Genomic DNA, 16,287 nt, shown 5'->3' with positions numbered 1-16,287 from the left:
TTTTTTTTGTCTTTCTGAGACAGGGTCTCACTATGCAATTCAGGCCAGCCTTGAGCTCACTTTGTAGCCCAGGCTGGCCTCGAACTCACAAGGATCCTCCTGCCTCAGCCTCCTGAGTGCTGGGATTACAGGTATGCACCACCACGCCCAGCCTCCATATGCTTATCAACAGATGAATGGATGTGAAAAATGTGGTATTTGTAGACAATGGGGTATTACTCTGCCATAAAGAAGGACAAACTTGAGTCACATTTAGGTAAATAGATGCACCTCAAGACAACAATGTTAAGTGAAAAAAATCTGACACACAAGTTTAAAAGTTGCATTGTTTCTCTTGTGTGAGAAACCCAGAGGGCAAATAAGGAGCAAAATGAAGGACAGACACTGGGAAGTAAGAATGTGTTCAAATGGGAAGGGGAACAGGGAACGGGAGGGGAGCAGACAGACAGGACAATGGATTAAAGAAAGAATGGAAAGGAAAACACGGGAATAGTGCTTTTGTAAATGGGGAGGGGAAGACAGGCTGAAGGGTGGGGAAGGCAATGGGAAATAAAGAATGAAGACCTCAGGTACAAATTCTCTATGATATATGTGATCATTACACATTACAAATGTGTAGTAATACAAATAAATTTAAAAAATCTTTTTATTCCATCTATACACTGGATTTATTGCTGTAAGATTAAATATGCCATAAAATAAGGAAACCCTCAAGTAATCAAGTAGCCTGACACACAGTACGTGTTCAATAAAGAAGTGAATGAATGCAGCGGGAAACCTGGCTTTAAAAATCTTGTAACAAGACCAAAGAGTTGAGTAGAGAGTTCTTTAGAGAAGAATCCTAGTTAATGTATGCCGACATAATGCTCGTAGTTTGGTGGGAGCTTTATAACTGACAGCCTGGGTAGATTCCACTGGAATACATGCACTGGACAGTCTTATTATCACTGTAAATGAGAACCTCTGACATTATGTGCTCCATAGTATAGAGAGAGTATACACTATCATTTACAAAGGATCTTTATAAAAACACATACATAAACCAAAATCTAACTGTGTCATTAGAAGGAAATACAGAGATAGAGAAATACATGGTGTAATCAGTGAAATCTACAACACAGAACATTTTCGTAGAACAAAGTTCTTTGTCCAATAAATCAATGGCATAAAAAAATGGGGGAGCTAGATGTGATAGCACATGCTTATAATTCTAGCAGTTGGGAGGCTGAGGCAAGACAATTTTTAATTTGAGGCCAGCCTGGGCTACACAGCAAGACTGTCTCAAAAACAAACAAACAAACAAATAAACCAAAAACCAAAAAAAAAACCCTTATAGCAAATATTTGTTAGTTCAAACAACTTAAGTCACAGGTCACAGAGAGTTTTTTGGATAGGTCATGGGTGATCCATGAAAGCTCTAAAAATATATATACAAACTGTGCATATAATGAAATCATTACACAAGGTATGATTGAAAAATATAGTGAATGTTTAAATTAAAATTATAGTAAAAGACACACTGACATTAATCCCCCTCAAAATAATTCCCCCTTAGCTTCAAATACACTTTTCTCATTGTTCTTTCCACTTTCTAAAGCAGTTCTGCAGTCCCCTTTTGTGTCTTTGGCTGCACTGCTGTGACTGCCTTCATGTGCTGAACTGATTAAAAATGTTGACCTTTCACGGTCATACTGACTGTGTGGAAGAGACACACAGTCTCATGGTGCCGAACCCAGTGAATAAGATGGGTGATGACACACGTCATGTTTTCACCAGCCTGCCTTCCTACTGGACGGCACCTGCTGGAGCACGAACCATTATTTCTGATCACACCTTGCATTCACGCACAGAAGACAGCTTCCAGAAATGCTCCAGAGAGCAGCAAGAATGACGCGGAAAGTATGTCTGAAGCAAGGAGGAGCATTTTGATGGGGGTTAAAGGCAATGTGTCTTCCACTGTAGTAACTTTAAAAATGTCAATGTTCACTATGTATTTTAATCACCTATTCTATTATAGGTTCAGTTCCAAATCTGAAGCTTGATTTCAGTGCTCGGTACTTGTGATTTGGATTTTTAGAATAAAGATGCTCAACTGATAGAGTCTATGCAACTATTTCAAAATTTGAAAAATCCCCAAATCTAAAACACCTCTTGTCCCAAGCATTTCAGATAAAGGTATACACTCAACATGTACCTTCAGGTTCTCAAAACAAGATTATGACTGCAGTGATTCAGTGACTGTATAGCAAAGTTCTTCACAACCTGAATTATCCAGGGTAATGTGGTCTAGACACACCAATAACACTAAGAAATGAAAGCTTTCTAATTACATTTTGAAGAGCGTTTGTACCTTCAGGCCAGTTAATAGCTTTCCACAGAACCTGCAGTTGCTGGGCTGTGGGCTTCTCCGAAGAGCTGTTACATATCAGGGAAAGGATCTTCTCAAGAAGCACCAGGTCGTCCTCGGTGAGCTTCTCCTCTTCAGGCGCAGTTCCATTAAGTTCCTTCAGTTTTCCTAGAACGCAAAGCCACACCTCCCGAATCACCTAACCGTAGTTAGCTCGATAATGTATAAAAGCCAACATTTTCAGTAGGAATATTCTAATGAACAACATTAAGACATTTCTTGGCAGTTAAAAATAAACATAAAATTTTTAAAAATCTTTTTCTTTCTTTTAAAGCTAAGCACATGGTGAGAGAAAGGTCCCTGTAATCATTGTTATTTTACCTGTCATTCTCTAAGAACTTTTAAAGCTTTCTGCTTGTAGTACAGTTTTAAAGCGTATTTGTGACTGTTCCCAGCAGCTTCCAAGCGGCATCAGGTGGTACAGACATAAGTATAAGTCAGTCTCCTATTTGCCCAGTGAAAACATTACAACTTTTTAGTCAACTTCAGTCAATTCTTATGGTTGTGAAAAATAGTTGTAGTTAAATGCCTATTGATACTATCTAACTTGGCTTAGTTTCATATGCATACTTGATATTATGTTATTTAAAACTTTTATTTAGAAGCAATTATCTTTTCTTCCCATGTTTAACATTCCCTTCAAATCTTGTCAGTTATCTATGAAACCTGTATCCCTATCATCCCCACTACTCTGAGTCATCTAATACCATTTCTTGAAAAATCTTTACAAGAATAAAAAAGCCCAAATACTTCTAGAAAGGTAAAGAAGATAAGCTGTCCACATTTAAAGACTTTTATCAGTCATAAATGAACCTATTCACTACTCTTTGGCATTAAAACTTTAAACATTAACAAACTATTGAAAACAAAATTTATCAAAGAAATTCCAAAAACAAAAAATCTCTTAGATAGTTTAAAAATATCTAAAAATGTACATATGCTTACTTTTCTAAAATAAATTAAGAAAATCTCTGAGTGCTTTCTATAAATATAATATAATGGGTAATAGTGACCAAGAAACCCTTCCTTTTATTTAAGTATGAATGTTATCTCAATTAAGTCTCACCATGATATGTGTAACAAACAGAGAGCATTTCTTAGTCTACAAAAACAGTTAACTTTATTTTTAGAAAAATAAGTCAACAGAAAAATCCATCAAAAGAAGTACAGCAGTCTCATGTTTAATGGGGAACTTAAAACAACTTTTTATTATTTCTAAGGGCCACTAACTTTTGAAAGATAAACTCTCTGCTTACTCAAATGATTACACTCATTCATTTTCATTTTTTTCTGAAAATATTAAGAGACTAGCAGCAGGTTGGCTTTATATTTTTTCCCTGTAGTTTTTCCTTCATTAAAGTCACCATAAATCATTTATCCTGTAATTGTATAAGACTTCTTCTTACAAAGTATTACGGGTACATTACAAGATCATATATTTGTAGTCAACACAGTTGTGAAATGCCACATTAGAAGTCTATTCACTTAAGTATCCATGTTGACATGATACGGTAGGAGAAAATATGCAACAGTCTATGGATGAGAAAATTAACTGAGGGCCAGGGATATAGCTCAGCGGCACAAGTGCCTGCCTGGCAAGCGCAAGGTCCTGAGTTCAATTCCCAGTACCAAAAAAAAAAAAGAGAAAATTAACTGAAATAGACTTATCTAATAAAAAAAAAAAAAAGAGAAAATTAACTAAAATAGACTTACCTAATATTTGTGTAGGGTTTGCTTGGTCAAAAGTGACAGCCTCTTTTTTAGGGAAATAAATATTCACTGTTTTAGATCCAGCTGACTGGTAGGCACTATTCCCTATTTACAGAATAGAAGATTATGAAAATTATAAAGAGGGATAAAATGAGTTTTTTCTAATTGTACAACGTTGTTTTCACAAAATTATTGGCATATGCAACTACTTGGTGCATACAAAAAAACTAACATGAAATCTTAAAAAAAAGAAGAAACAAAAATAAATCATCTACAAGATTTTAGATACCATCTGTAATCCCCGCACTCAAGAGGATCACTGCAAGTTTGAGACCAGCCTGGGCTACAAAGTGAGCTGAAGTTCAGCCTGAACTGCATAATGAGACCCTGTCTCAGAAAGACCAAGAAAAAAAGAAAAGGACTTTAGATACTAATAGTTTATATTTACGGATATCTCGGTATCTGATGATGAAATAAACTGGCTTGAGATGAAAATGCAGCAATATTCAATGGACTAAAGCAATTTCAACTAAAGTCTTAATTTGTATCTAATATCTTACATTTTAAATAGTCCATTTAGCTCTAATGTAAAATTAAGATGTTTTGCAAAAATAGGACTAAAAAATGATTTTAATATAAGGATTATCTTAGGGGCAAAGGTAGATACAAATGAAACAAATAACTGTAAAAAATTATTGATACAACATAAAATATTTATTGACATGGCCATAAATGAGCTACACAGACACTGCTAGCACTGCTGGTTGTTACAGTCTATAGTCATTTTAAGGAAAATACAAATGTTAATGAAATATCCACTATCCAAACAAGTACTGTGTAAGGAAAAGTTCTCTAAAGAAAAAGTATAGGACACAGTGAGAGCTTATGATGGAGTGGGTGTTTGGGCAGGGAACATATATGGTGATCAAAAAGGTTTACTGAGTTCATTTAATAAATACTGTATTTAAAATTTAAATTAAAAGGGGAGGAATGGGGGAAGTAATGAGGGTGGGCAATAACAACCAATGACCTGTCATCCAAGCAACAAAAGAAGGTGTAACAAAAGGGAACAGTGTGCTCAAAGCTGCTGAGGCAGAAAATAGCAAGGCATAGTCAAGAAACTGACATAAGCCTGCATGGCTGGAGAGAGGGAAGACAGGAATTTAAGGGAAGAGACAATATTCAAGGGGATGCCATTTCAGAGCGGTTTTTTTTTTTTATTTTAAAGAGAATTAAAAAAAAAAAAAGAACAGCAAAATGCCAACAACATAGACAAAGACAAAACTGTCGTCGATAATTTTTTTGTTTGTGACTAAGGTACACAAAGGTTCGGTGCAGAATAGAAATTTCTGGAAAATGGAAAGAAGTACTGTTATCTTTAATCTCTCACTTCCTTTCCGCATGGGACCTAAGCCAGGACCTTTGCACTCAGCTATATCCCCAGTCCTTTTTTATTTTGAGGCAAGTTTTCATTAAGTTGTCCAGGCTGGATTCAAATCCTGCCTCAACCTTCCAAAGTGTGGGAATTACAGGTGTGTGTGCTACCATGCTGGGCCAGTGAATAGCACTGTTGATGCATTAAGAAAAAATGGAGGAAAGATTGGAATTAACGGATTTTGCAAGGGTATTTAGGGACCAGACTTTACAGTGAAACAGTAGCTTTTCATCCTGGTTGTGGATTAGAATCACACTGGGAGATTATACTACTCTTGCCAAGACCCCAATACTATATAGAGCAAAATTTTACCAGTGACTGCTTTTAAAGATCTTTTGAAGATAAAGTTTGAGCCTACTTTTACTAAGCTCCCTAGAATGTAGTGTGAATAATAAGGCAATTTTGGGAAAATTTGAAAAATCAAACCAAGAAAATTATTTACTATGAAAACGTAAGCAAGAAAACAACATAAATTTTATTTTCATGAAATGAAAGTTTCAATGAATTTTAAAAATCTAAAAGAAAGAAAAGAAATTAAAACTATGTACCTGTAAATGGATCAACTCCAGTCATGTTAGTACCCGTACTCGCAGAACCTGGCACATAACGACCAGCACCTACAATGCAGTAATACTCCTAGTAAGCAACTACAAATTATAAAGTTGAAAAACTTTCTTCTTCACAAATCTTATTTCATTATTAGTCACACTTCACAATAGTGTTTACATACACAATAAATATGCTATAAATTTTTTTTTTTTTGTCTTTTTGAGACAGGGTTTCGCTACACAGTTCAGGCTGATTTGAGCTCACTTTGTAGCCCAGGCTGGCCTTGAACTCACAACGATCCTCCTGCCTCAGCCTCCCGAGTGCTGGGATTACAGGCACGTGCCACCATGCCCGCCAATATGCTATAAATTCAATACAGAAAAATGCTCAGAGCCAGGTGCTGTATACTACTATGTAATAAGCACTCAATAAACGTGAAACTAGAAAGTGTGATTCTCAAGTGACAAAATAAACATTAGATAGTTTATAGAGTATAAATATAAAGTTTAGTAAATTATAAAAGTATAAGTGGACTGAAGAGAAAGGTTCTCATAATGAAATGTGAACCCTTTTCTGTTAAAGTAAAAAGATAGGACTAGGTGCTAGCATATAACACAACCAGGTAAGACTTGGTTAAGTGTTAAGAATGCTATGACAACAACCCAGTTCCATTCCAGATCATGCTTGTGACCATCTTATTGAGTAGAGAAAGAAAAAAATATGAACAGTAAGTGTGGCAAGAGAATCCACAAGAGTTGGAGATACTCAAAAGCCTGAATCAACCCCTCAAAGAGTAACAGCTATTGTTTATGCAAGTTTATATAATTTAGGAGTTGGTATAACTGGTGCAGGACACACAGAAAAGGCAAAAAACAATCCAAAAACTAACAATGTAAATAAGAGTAATTAAAACAATGACTACAAAGCACTTAATATGCACATATTCATTAAAGTATTAACTAGGTAGCTTTGTAATTTATGGTATTTTAGAAGAGGAAGGTTGTACAACTCACCCAAGGCTTTAAGCTATTAAAAGGCAGGGTACAGTCTATACTTTTCTAAATGTGTTCTCTGCTCACCTGAATGATGATAATCTATTTAATATTCAAATTCCCAGAGTCTATACATAACCCAGTGGTATTACACATCAACTCCACTTTAGGAAATTTTAAAGTAGTAAACTAAGTCTAAAACCACTTCATCAGCATCACTGAATAAGGACTCTGAGCACAGGTATTTTTAACCTCCTCTTCAACACAGTGAATCAGAATTTCTAGGATAGAATACTGGGATATGTCAATTTAAACAAGCTTCCTAGATCATTGCAGTGGACATTGAAAGTTCAAGGACTACACAACTTAATAAAGAAAGAAGATGGATCTTAAGTTGTAAGTCAGATGGGGAAATCTTTGGCCCTACTGCTATTCAAGTTGGGAGGACAACAGCAATAATAATGACAGCTGATACATACTGATGGCTTCAATATATTCCAGTCATTTTACTAAACACTTTCAAAGTATTATGTCATTTAATTTTCTTGTCTCACTATGTAGCTGCCATTATCTTTTTTATACAAGTATAGTTTAATGATCTAATGATATCATAGATCTCTCAGATATTCAGTATGCTATTTCACATTATCTATATAATCACTGCATCTTCAGAATGGATATTGTACAGCAATAAAATATGACTGGTTATGAAGGCCCCTGGAACTCTTGATTTTGTTGATACTGGTTGAAGCCTGGTATATTCTTTGTGATCCAGAAAAGAGCTGCCAATGACATTTTGGAACTCTCCTGGAGGAAGTTTCAGAGCGTCACTGTTCCTGAACTGCTGATAAAACTATCATTTTATCATTCTTCAGATCACTATTACCAATTGAAACTGTATTATATCATCAAAGATTTCTTTCACAGCCATTGTACCATCACAATGTTTAGCTGGACAGCTGGTTATTCTAGTATACTTGTTATCAATGCACAGGGTACAAGCATTTCCATCTGAGCCACTAACCCATTCATAGGAAGCTGAGTGAGAGCAATTCACTTCATGACACTGACTGTTTGATTTAAAAGTTTCATGTGTTTGGAAGCTGACTGGGTCATGAGGGTGCGCTAGGCAACAGTGGGTTCATCCACCGATGAGTTCAGTAGTTCATGTGCTGTCAGGAAGGGGCCTGTTTAGAAAAGGTGGACCACTGGGGGTGACCTAGAAGGGTGTATTATTGTCCCTAGCTCCTCCCTTCTCGCTGCTTCCTGTGTGTTGAGCAGTAAAGAGCTTTCCTCCACCAAGCCATTCTGCCATTGTGCCAGCAGGCCATGAACTGAGTCTACTGAAACTGTAAAGCAAAATACCACTTCTCCCGAAATGGTGGGTATCACATATTATGTACTAGCAAGGGGAAAGTTAACATGATTTAAGGCTGAGTGTTGGTCCAATCAATGGATAAGAGACAATTGCAGTTTGACATTTTTATAGGTCACACTACCAAGTCTGCTACAGCAGTGGATTCTATAAAAGCTAGAAATCTCTTCCCAAATTGAGTATATTGTCCAGGTACTCTGCATGAAGCCCCCAAAAAACAGCATCACAAAAGATAGCAAGAACCACTCTGAAAACAGAAACTTCTTCAGCTGCATTGAAGTCCAACTCTGGTGATTTTTCCCCAGTAATGTTGAATTTGAGGCTTGCATACCTCAAGTATTAATTCACTCTGAAGGCTCCAGAAAGTCATTAATAATTTGGTAGGAAGAATAATCTTGGGGAGCTGGGTAGACTGTCTCCTTGCGTGCTAAGTCAAAATATGACTGGACAGATGTCTTGATTGCACTGTTCCATCAAGGACCCATATGGCTTTTTCTCTGCTTGTGATTGGTAGCATCTCACCAATAATAGTACTCATGCTGTGTCTTGGATGATGGATTCCCTATTATCTAATTTCACAGACAGAAAAAAATAGGCTCAGACAGGTTAAATAACTTGCTAACTTCTGATAGTAAGTAAGTGGGACGGCCAGGTTTTGAATCAAGTCTGTCTGACTTTAAAACCTGTGTTGTTAACTACTCTGCTTCCCTGGCAGGAAGAATGACAAGATCTAATAATACGCCATTTAAAAGTCATGACAAAATCTACAAAAGTGCCGCAGGTAAAGGTAAAAATTATAAGTTGAAGAACAAGACACTGATTAGAATTCAAAATATGGATTAAGGGAATTATTAGCTAATGAATTAATACCTTTCAAATGTAACGGGATATTATGCAAAATGTTACCTATCTAGTGAAGGATGTATTAATCAAAAGCGTATCCCACCTGTAAAAGGGTCTGCTGTTGGCATTGCACTGGAAGATCCTGAAGAGCCTGGCACATACCGACCACCACCTGTGCGCGCAAAACACAGGAAAAACTTAAGCACACCAAGATTTTGAATTTTATAAATAGCACAATGCTTACATTAGAAAAATCTAAGTTTACAGAAAAACTGAGGAACAAGGCGTCACATGACAGGATAGAAATTATAGTCAGAAATACAGCTAGAAAAAACTAAAATTTCAGTGATTCTCTAAGTTTTTTTTTAATGCTTTTTAAAAAAAATCTTAACCTCTGCATATAAATGTTAAAATAACTGAATGCAAACATGAAAAGAGAATTGCAGGTAATCTCTAACCTAAATGATGTATATACACAATCAATTCCTATCCCTCTTCCTACACAAATTCATGAGAATTCCTGCTGTTGTAGTTGCTATCAAAACCACAGGCATTAAATGTTCAACTTTTCAAGAAGTCCTACTTCATTAATTCATGTGTCAAACATTACACTCAGTGCTGGAGATCCAGCAGAGAACAAAGTTCCTTGTATCTACTGAAGCTTACAATGTATTGGACAAAAGAATTACAAGGAGAATGAGTAGTTCTATGAAGGGAAGAGGTTTCTGTTTATACATTTACAAGAGTGTGATGTGTGAGAATATGACTTGTTGGTACCTATATAGAAATATATACCAGGTCATCCTCAAAACAGTATGTAAGGATGCTTATAAAGTTAGTCTTCAGAGAGCAAAACAAGCCAAGTAGTTGCTACCTTTGCAGACAGAGCCAACTACTTTAAAACCTGTCCTTCATCCCACAATGTAGTGTACACAGTACAGCACTATGTACTCATTCTTGTCCTGAACCTGAAATTCCAACACCAGAAATATTCAAAAGAAATATACATTCAGTCTTTAATTTTTTTTTTTTCTTTTTGGGTTCATCACAAGTATTGAGTGTTAAATCATTTATAGCACAGTAGTGAATTACTCTAATAATTCTGTTTAAGTGAACATGCAAGTTAAATTAGCTTGATTAAGTGAATGGGCAACAGCGTTTTGAACTAGAAGGAGATGACCTGTGCGCTGATGGAGTACCTGTGAGGAAAGAAGAACAAATCTACGTAGGGATCTGAGACAGGAAGATGACATGGGGTTTTGCAGACCATAAAAAGAAGAATCAGAAAGGACAACAGGGGCAAGAGGTGCTGCTCAGGTAGCAAGAGTGCTCGCCAGCATGTGCATGGCTTTGGGTCCAACACTCAGCACCACACACACAGAAATGGAAACAGGAGAACATGAACAGCAAAGCTCCTATCTCAAAAGTTTATACAGAGCAGTCTTCGCAAAAAGAGGAAACACTCTTCTTTCTGCCTGTACTTCAGTTTCCTGGACCCTGACCTCAGGGCAGTACTACTAGGATCAGAATCTAATTCCTAAAAGTATGAATTCAGACTAATACTACTTCTATTATAATTTACAGATTGGGATGAGCTCCTACCGCTATGTATAACATTTTAGATACTGCACACTATACTATGTTACAGTTAACTTAAAATTAAAATCCGGTGTGTAAACCGAAAACCCACAAATCACTCCTAGAGTAGACACACAACTAGCCAAGCCCTATGGGAAATCAATTTCCTTTTATTAAATTTCACCATAATATAAAATACATTTTTAGATGAGATAGGGCGTGTTCAGGGTGGTATGGCCGTAGACTAATATACATTTTTAAAAATAAGAACTAGGGCTTGGGGGCAGTGCTTAGGAGCACAGCATTTATCTACCATCCATGAGGCTCTGGGTTTGAGCTCCAACACTGCAAAAGGAATTTTTAAAAAAGAAAGTGATAAAAAACTTGCAAGTTTCTTCCTATTGCCAATGACTGAAATGAAAGATTATTAATTTTATTTGTTTTACAGTGAGGCTGTACTTTTCAAAGAACAATTTGTAATTATTTCTATAAAATATAGAATTATTACATAATTTGAAGCTTAAAAATATAAACGTGAAATAAAACCTCCTGCAGATCTTGATTTTTATTTAAACTGCTATTCGTAAAAGGTATTCAAACTACCAAGAAAGCTAGGAATGGCGGAGCACACTTACAATCCAGCACTCGGGAAGCTGAGGCAGGACAATGAAGGCCAGCATAAACTACCTAGCGAGACCCTATCTCAAAACACTGCACAAATCAACCACCAAAGATTACCATACTGGGATGTAGCTTAGTGGTAGCATGTGTTCCTGGGCACACACAGGCCTTCGGTTTAATCCAAAAGGAAAACAAAATAAAAACCCAATACTTATGGAATTACAGAAAATTTAATACCAATCCTAACTCACCTGTAAATGGATCTGAAAAACTAGTGTTTCCAACTCCCAATATTTGACCTTTTGTGTTATCAATAATAAATTTAGCTACTTGATCCAAAAACATGGGATTCAAATCATTCTTCTGTAGAAAGTTGTATGCAGTCATCCAGGGATCATCACTGATATTATATGGCAATTTATATGTTGGTCCACCTTCATTGACATGAATTGAGAAAACATAATCAAATTCCTATAAAAGGAACATAAACAAGGAAGATAAATGATTACCAATTTGCCTATTCATATATATTAATGACATATATAACATGTTATGTGTTCTTTATTTCAGTAATTACAGTACTTAAACTTTCTCCAAAATACAATGCTAAATGCCTTCTCTTGGCCAATAAAGACTAATAGCAATCACTTGCATGCTGCCACAAGATTACTATTTCGTTGGGGGTGGGGAGAAATGGGAGATGGATTACAGCTATCTATTAGCTGCACAGGCAAAGGAAGGTTTCTAATTGATCTCCCAGTACGAGGATCAGCCGCCACAGTGCCTATTCATTCAACCATGCTGGCATTGTAAACACTGCCTGCAGGGTCCCTCATGTCTTGAAAAGTTAAATACAGCCAAGAATTAAGCATAAGATGAAAGATGGCACAGTAGCTCCTAAAATGCTTGGGAACAGTTAAGTATGGGAACTTCTAAAGGATAGGCAATAGCTAATTTTTCTATTACACACAGCATTCTCAACATGGAAAAATTTTTAAATTTTTATTTTATTCATTTATTTTTAAGACAGGGTCTCACTATGTATATAGTTCAGACTGGCCTTGAACTCACTATGTAGCCCATACTGGCCTCAAACTCATAGTGATTCTCCTGCCTCAGCTTCCCGAGTACTGGTATTGCAGATATGTGCCCCTACAAGTGGCTGGAAAGGTATTTCTTAAAAACGTATTTTAGGACAGGAAAAAGAGATTATTTCTCCACAATAATGTATAAGTGTCAAAAACACCAAGGAAAAGTTTATCAGCATGGGGAAAAGGAAATCTTTAATTAAGATAATCAGAAAGCAGAAATTGACATACTTTTCCTTCATATAAAACTTTTCCAGATGTTTGCTGATTAGCACCAGATGAGCCAACAACATCACCAATTTTCATCCACCTCCCTTCACTAACGCTCCACTGATAGGCTTCAACGTTCTCCCCATCTCTGATGAGACGAGTCTGTCCTTCTCTAGTACCTTAAGCAAAAATTTGAAGAAAGAATGACACAGTAAAATTCAAAACATTTAGACAAAAAATTCTTAATATTAAAATTTATACATAGGAGAGTATATATTTTGGTTTCTAAGAAAACTTTATGAAAAGACTTTAAAATGGAATTCTACTACAAGGTAAAAGAAAATAATGGTTAAAAGGGAACTTTAATAAACAAAGGAAAGTGACTACTAGAAAGCAACTGGCCCATCTAACATAAAACAAGTTGTATTCCCAAACATGTCTTTCTAACACATTTCACTTCCATGAACAGCTCTCTGGTCTTCCAGAGGCTCTGGACCAGTAAGTGTATTACTGCCACAGCGTAGGAACATTCTCTGCAAATGAGCCACTGCAGAGTGAGCATGAGTCCAGTCTGGACGACACAGCGAGACCCTGTCTCAACAAAAAAAAAATCTACAAAAAATGTTTTTCCTTGAAATACCATGGTAATGTGGTATTATGGGTGCTTTACACAGGTAAGTTAATACTTTTTAATGTTTCACCAAAGAGATTCTTAGTGGCAAATGGCATTTTTCCAAATTGACAATACATGCCAGGGAAGAACAGCATAACTACTCAAAGAATTAGGTGCCTCTGTCTTAATTTGTGTACTGGGCAGTCAGCAGTTTTACCTAACATTACTTCTGCACCATAAGTATAAACCTTATACAATATAAAAGTCAAATAATGTCTAATATTATAAAATTAGTGCTGACCTCACAAACATCCTGAAAGGATGTAAGAATCCCCACGAACCAAGTTTTATGACGCACTGATACAGTGGGTCAGGGACATATCCGCAAGATTTCACTGTGCTGAATTTTGTTCTCAGATTTCAAACTCAAATGACCCTAGTCACTAAGCCAACTTTGCTTGTTACCTCATTCTCATGTTTAGTTTCCAGAGTCTCTTCCAGAAAACCCAAAACCATGAGATGAGTGACTCCTGAGTAACTCCTATTTTTGAGCTAAGTGTTGGGAAATTTATTAGAAAGAAAAATTTATTTATAGGAAGCTTTATGCAAAGTCTGAACTATGACACAAAAGCAAGAACATGGTTTCTCACAGCAGTTAGGTGTGATAGTAAAAATACTCAAAAATCAGTATCTGGCAATAACAATGAAACACTAGCAAAACAACATTTTTTTCCCTATCACTCTTAGCATTCCAAAAGGCAAACATGATGGCACTTTTAACTATTAGATACACTGAAATATTTACCAGGTTCATTCAGATGTTCCCTCCCAGGAAGCTGTTCAACATTAATGTCCCCTAAATCACCAGTTTTGGAATCAATGGTTGCTTGAGAGAGCTCTTTTTCAAAAGCCCTTATTTCCTCAGCACTTGCTGTACGATCTGCTGATTCTGTAAATACTCTAATAATGCCATCACTATAAGAAAAAAAATTTTTAAAAGTCATTGCCATGGTGTATTAACATTCTCACACCTGAATGATCTAAACCAAAACCCATCTATATTTGTAATATGAGAAATGTTACTATGTAATTATTGCTGAGTATAACACTATACTGACATTAACACACATTTCTGCTATTTGAAGGAAAAGTTACTGGCAAAGGACAGAGATATATGCATTTAATACAAATATCAATTCCACATTCATTATTTGCATGGTAACAATCTGGACATGTATTACTTACTTTTAAGTCAATGTTACATGGGTATTACAGCATAAAGAAATGCAGTGGGATGGTTTACTTTATAGATAGCATGTTTGTTCTTTCTCTCTCTATTTTTTTGTCTTTTTGAGACAGGGTCTCGCTATGCAGTTCAGGTTGGCCTTGAGCTCACTATGTAGCCCAGGGTGGTCTTGAACTAGCAATGATCCTCCTGCCTCAGCCTCCCGAGTGCTGGGGTTACAGGTGTGTGTCACCAAACCTGACTAGCATGTTTGTTCTTTCAAAGAAAAAAAAATGGCTTCACGTTTAGACTGGATGGTAGTCCTCAACTTCTACTCTCTCATAGGTTACTACATTTCCATGACTTCTCAACACTAAATTTTGTAGTAGAAGAGTCAATTTGGCTACTTTCAACTGTATTAATCCTACTCAATCCTACAGAATACTTCTCTATTTAACCTTCTATAAATATCAATTTCACTTTTTCAATTGGTTTATTTTTCTTCACCTTGTAATACACTTGGAAACAGAACTCAGCCAACAAAACCCCTGCTTCAGCTAAAAAACAAAATCCTTCTACTTTATTAAACATTGTATTCCTTACAGCCAGGCCTTTCATTTTCTGTTTCCAAGGCCAGGGCAGCTTATCAGTCTATAATCCTTTCCTTCACCCACTTCCTCAACTAGCCCTTTATCTCCTCTTACTGACTTCTACCAAAATGTGATATCAAAAGACTAATAACATCTTTCAAGCAAAATCTAGATAAACTGTCCACTCCTTGATCTCCTCAAGCATTTTTGACACTGATGAATTTGCCTTCCAAATTTCTCCTTTCCATCTCCTTGAATTCTGACCACCAAACTTTTGTGCTGTTTAGCCTACTGACCATTCTTTGCCCACACTATATTATAGTATGAAGTTTTCAGTCTTCTCTCCTCTACATTTCCTCCCTCAAGCAAAGGTATCTAGGGCTTACGCCAGTATGTATAACTCTTTACCTTGGTCACAGTTTGTACACTAGGCTCCAGTCCAACTACTTAAAATTTATTCACAACTGGACTATAAATACCTTGCACCAACCACAATGTCACCATTGTCCAGCACACAGCAGCACCATATGGACTGGGCTGGAAGTCGGATTGTTTGGGCACATTCCCCCTGTTTCCATATCCTCAGAGACCTGTCTTCTCCTGTTGTTGCAAAATCTAAAATTATTGAAAAATAAATTAAGTGTATTTATAAACACGATCTTTCTACATATATGTTGACATTTTAAAATCTGTTTTAAATTTTTACATATTTGTCACTTACATATAATTTTAAGAATCATATTTTTTATTTCATGTATTGTACCAATAAATTACAGTCTTTGCTCAGACACTCAAGAACATTTTTTACAATATAACTGATATGAATTAATATAAAAATGATCATACAATTTTTCCCATTATAAAGAATGTATATGGACCTTTCACAATAACATCCAAGAAATTGAAATATTTAGGAATCAATCGAACAAAAGAAGTAAAAGATCTACTCAATGAAAACTACAGTACTCTGAAAAAAGATATCAAAGAAGATTTCAGTAAATGGAAAAACTTTCCTTGCTCATGGATAGGAAGAACCAACATTGTGAAAATG

At 36.0% G+C, this 16,287-nt stretch overlaps 1 protein-coding gene across 1 annotated transcript in view; it reads right to left on the bottom strand.

Moving 5' to 3' along the window:
- Plaa (phospholipase A2-activating protein) overlaps positions 1-16,287 on the bottom strand; it is a 35,845-nt gene that overhangs the window by 2,523 nt on the left and 17,035 nt on the right. Inside the window, exons 6-13 of the mRNA XM_005401157.2 lie at positions 15,716-15,851; positions 14,227-14,396; positions 12,830-12,987; positions 11,762-11,981; positions 9,415-9,483; positions 6,101-6,169; positions 4,121-4,222; positions 2,351-2,515 (exon numbers count right to left, since the gene is read on the bottom strand). Of these exons, the coding sequence (XP_005401214.1) occupies positions 2,351-2,515; positions 4,121-4,222; positions 6,101-6,169; positions 9,415-9,483; positions 11,762-11,981; positions 12,830-12,987; positions 14,227-14,396; positions 15,716-15,851 (1,089 nt within the window). The remainder of the gene's footprint in view (positions 1-2,350; positions 2,516-4,120; positions 4,223-6,100; positions 6,170-9,414; positions 9,484-11,761; positions 11,982-12,829; positions 12,988-14,226; positions 14,397-15,715; positions 15,852-16,287) is intronic.

Source organism: Chinchilla lanigera, unplaced genomic scaffold, assembly GCF_000276665.1.
Source record: "Chinchilla lanigera isolate Chin_1 unplaced genomic scaffold, ChiLan1.0 scaffold00071, whole genome shotgun sequence".
NCBI classification, from domain to species: domain Eukaryota; kingdom Metazoa; phylum Chordata; class Mammalia; order Rodentia; family Chinchillidae; genus Chinchilla; species Chinchilla lanigera.
This window is presented reverse-complemented; position numbering and strand designations above follow the sequence as displayed.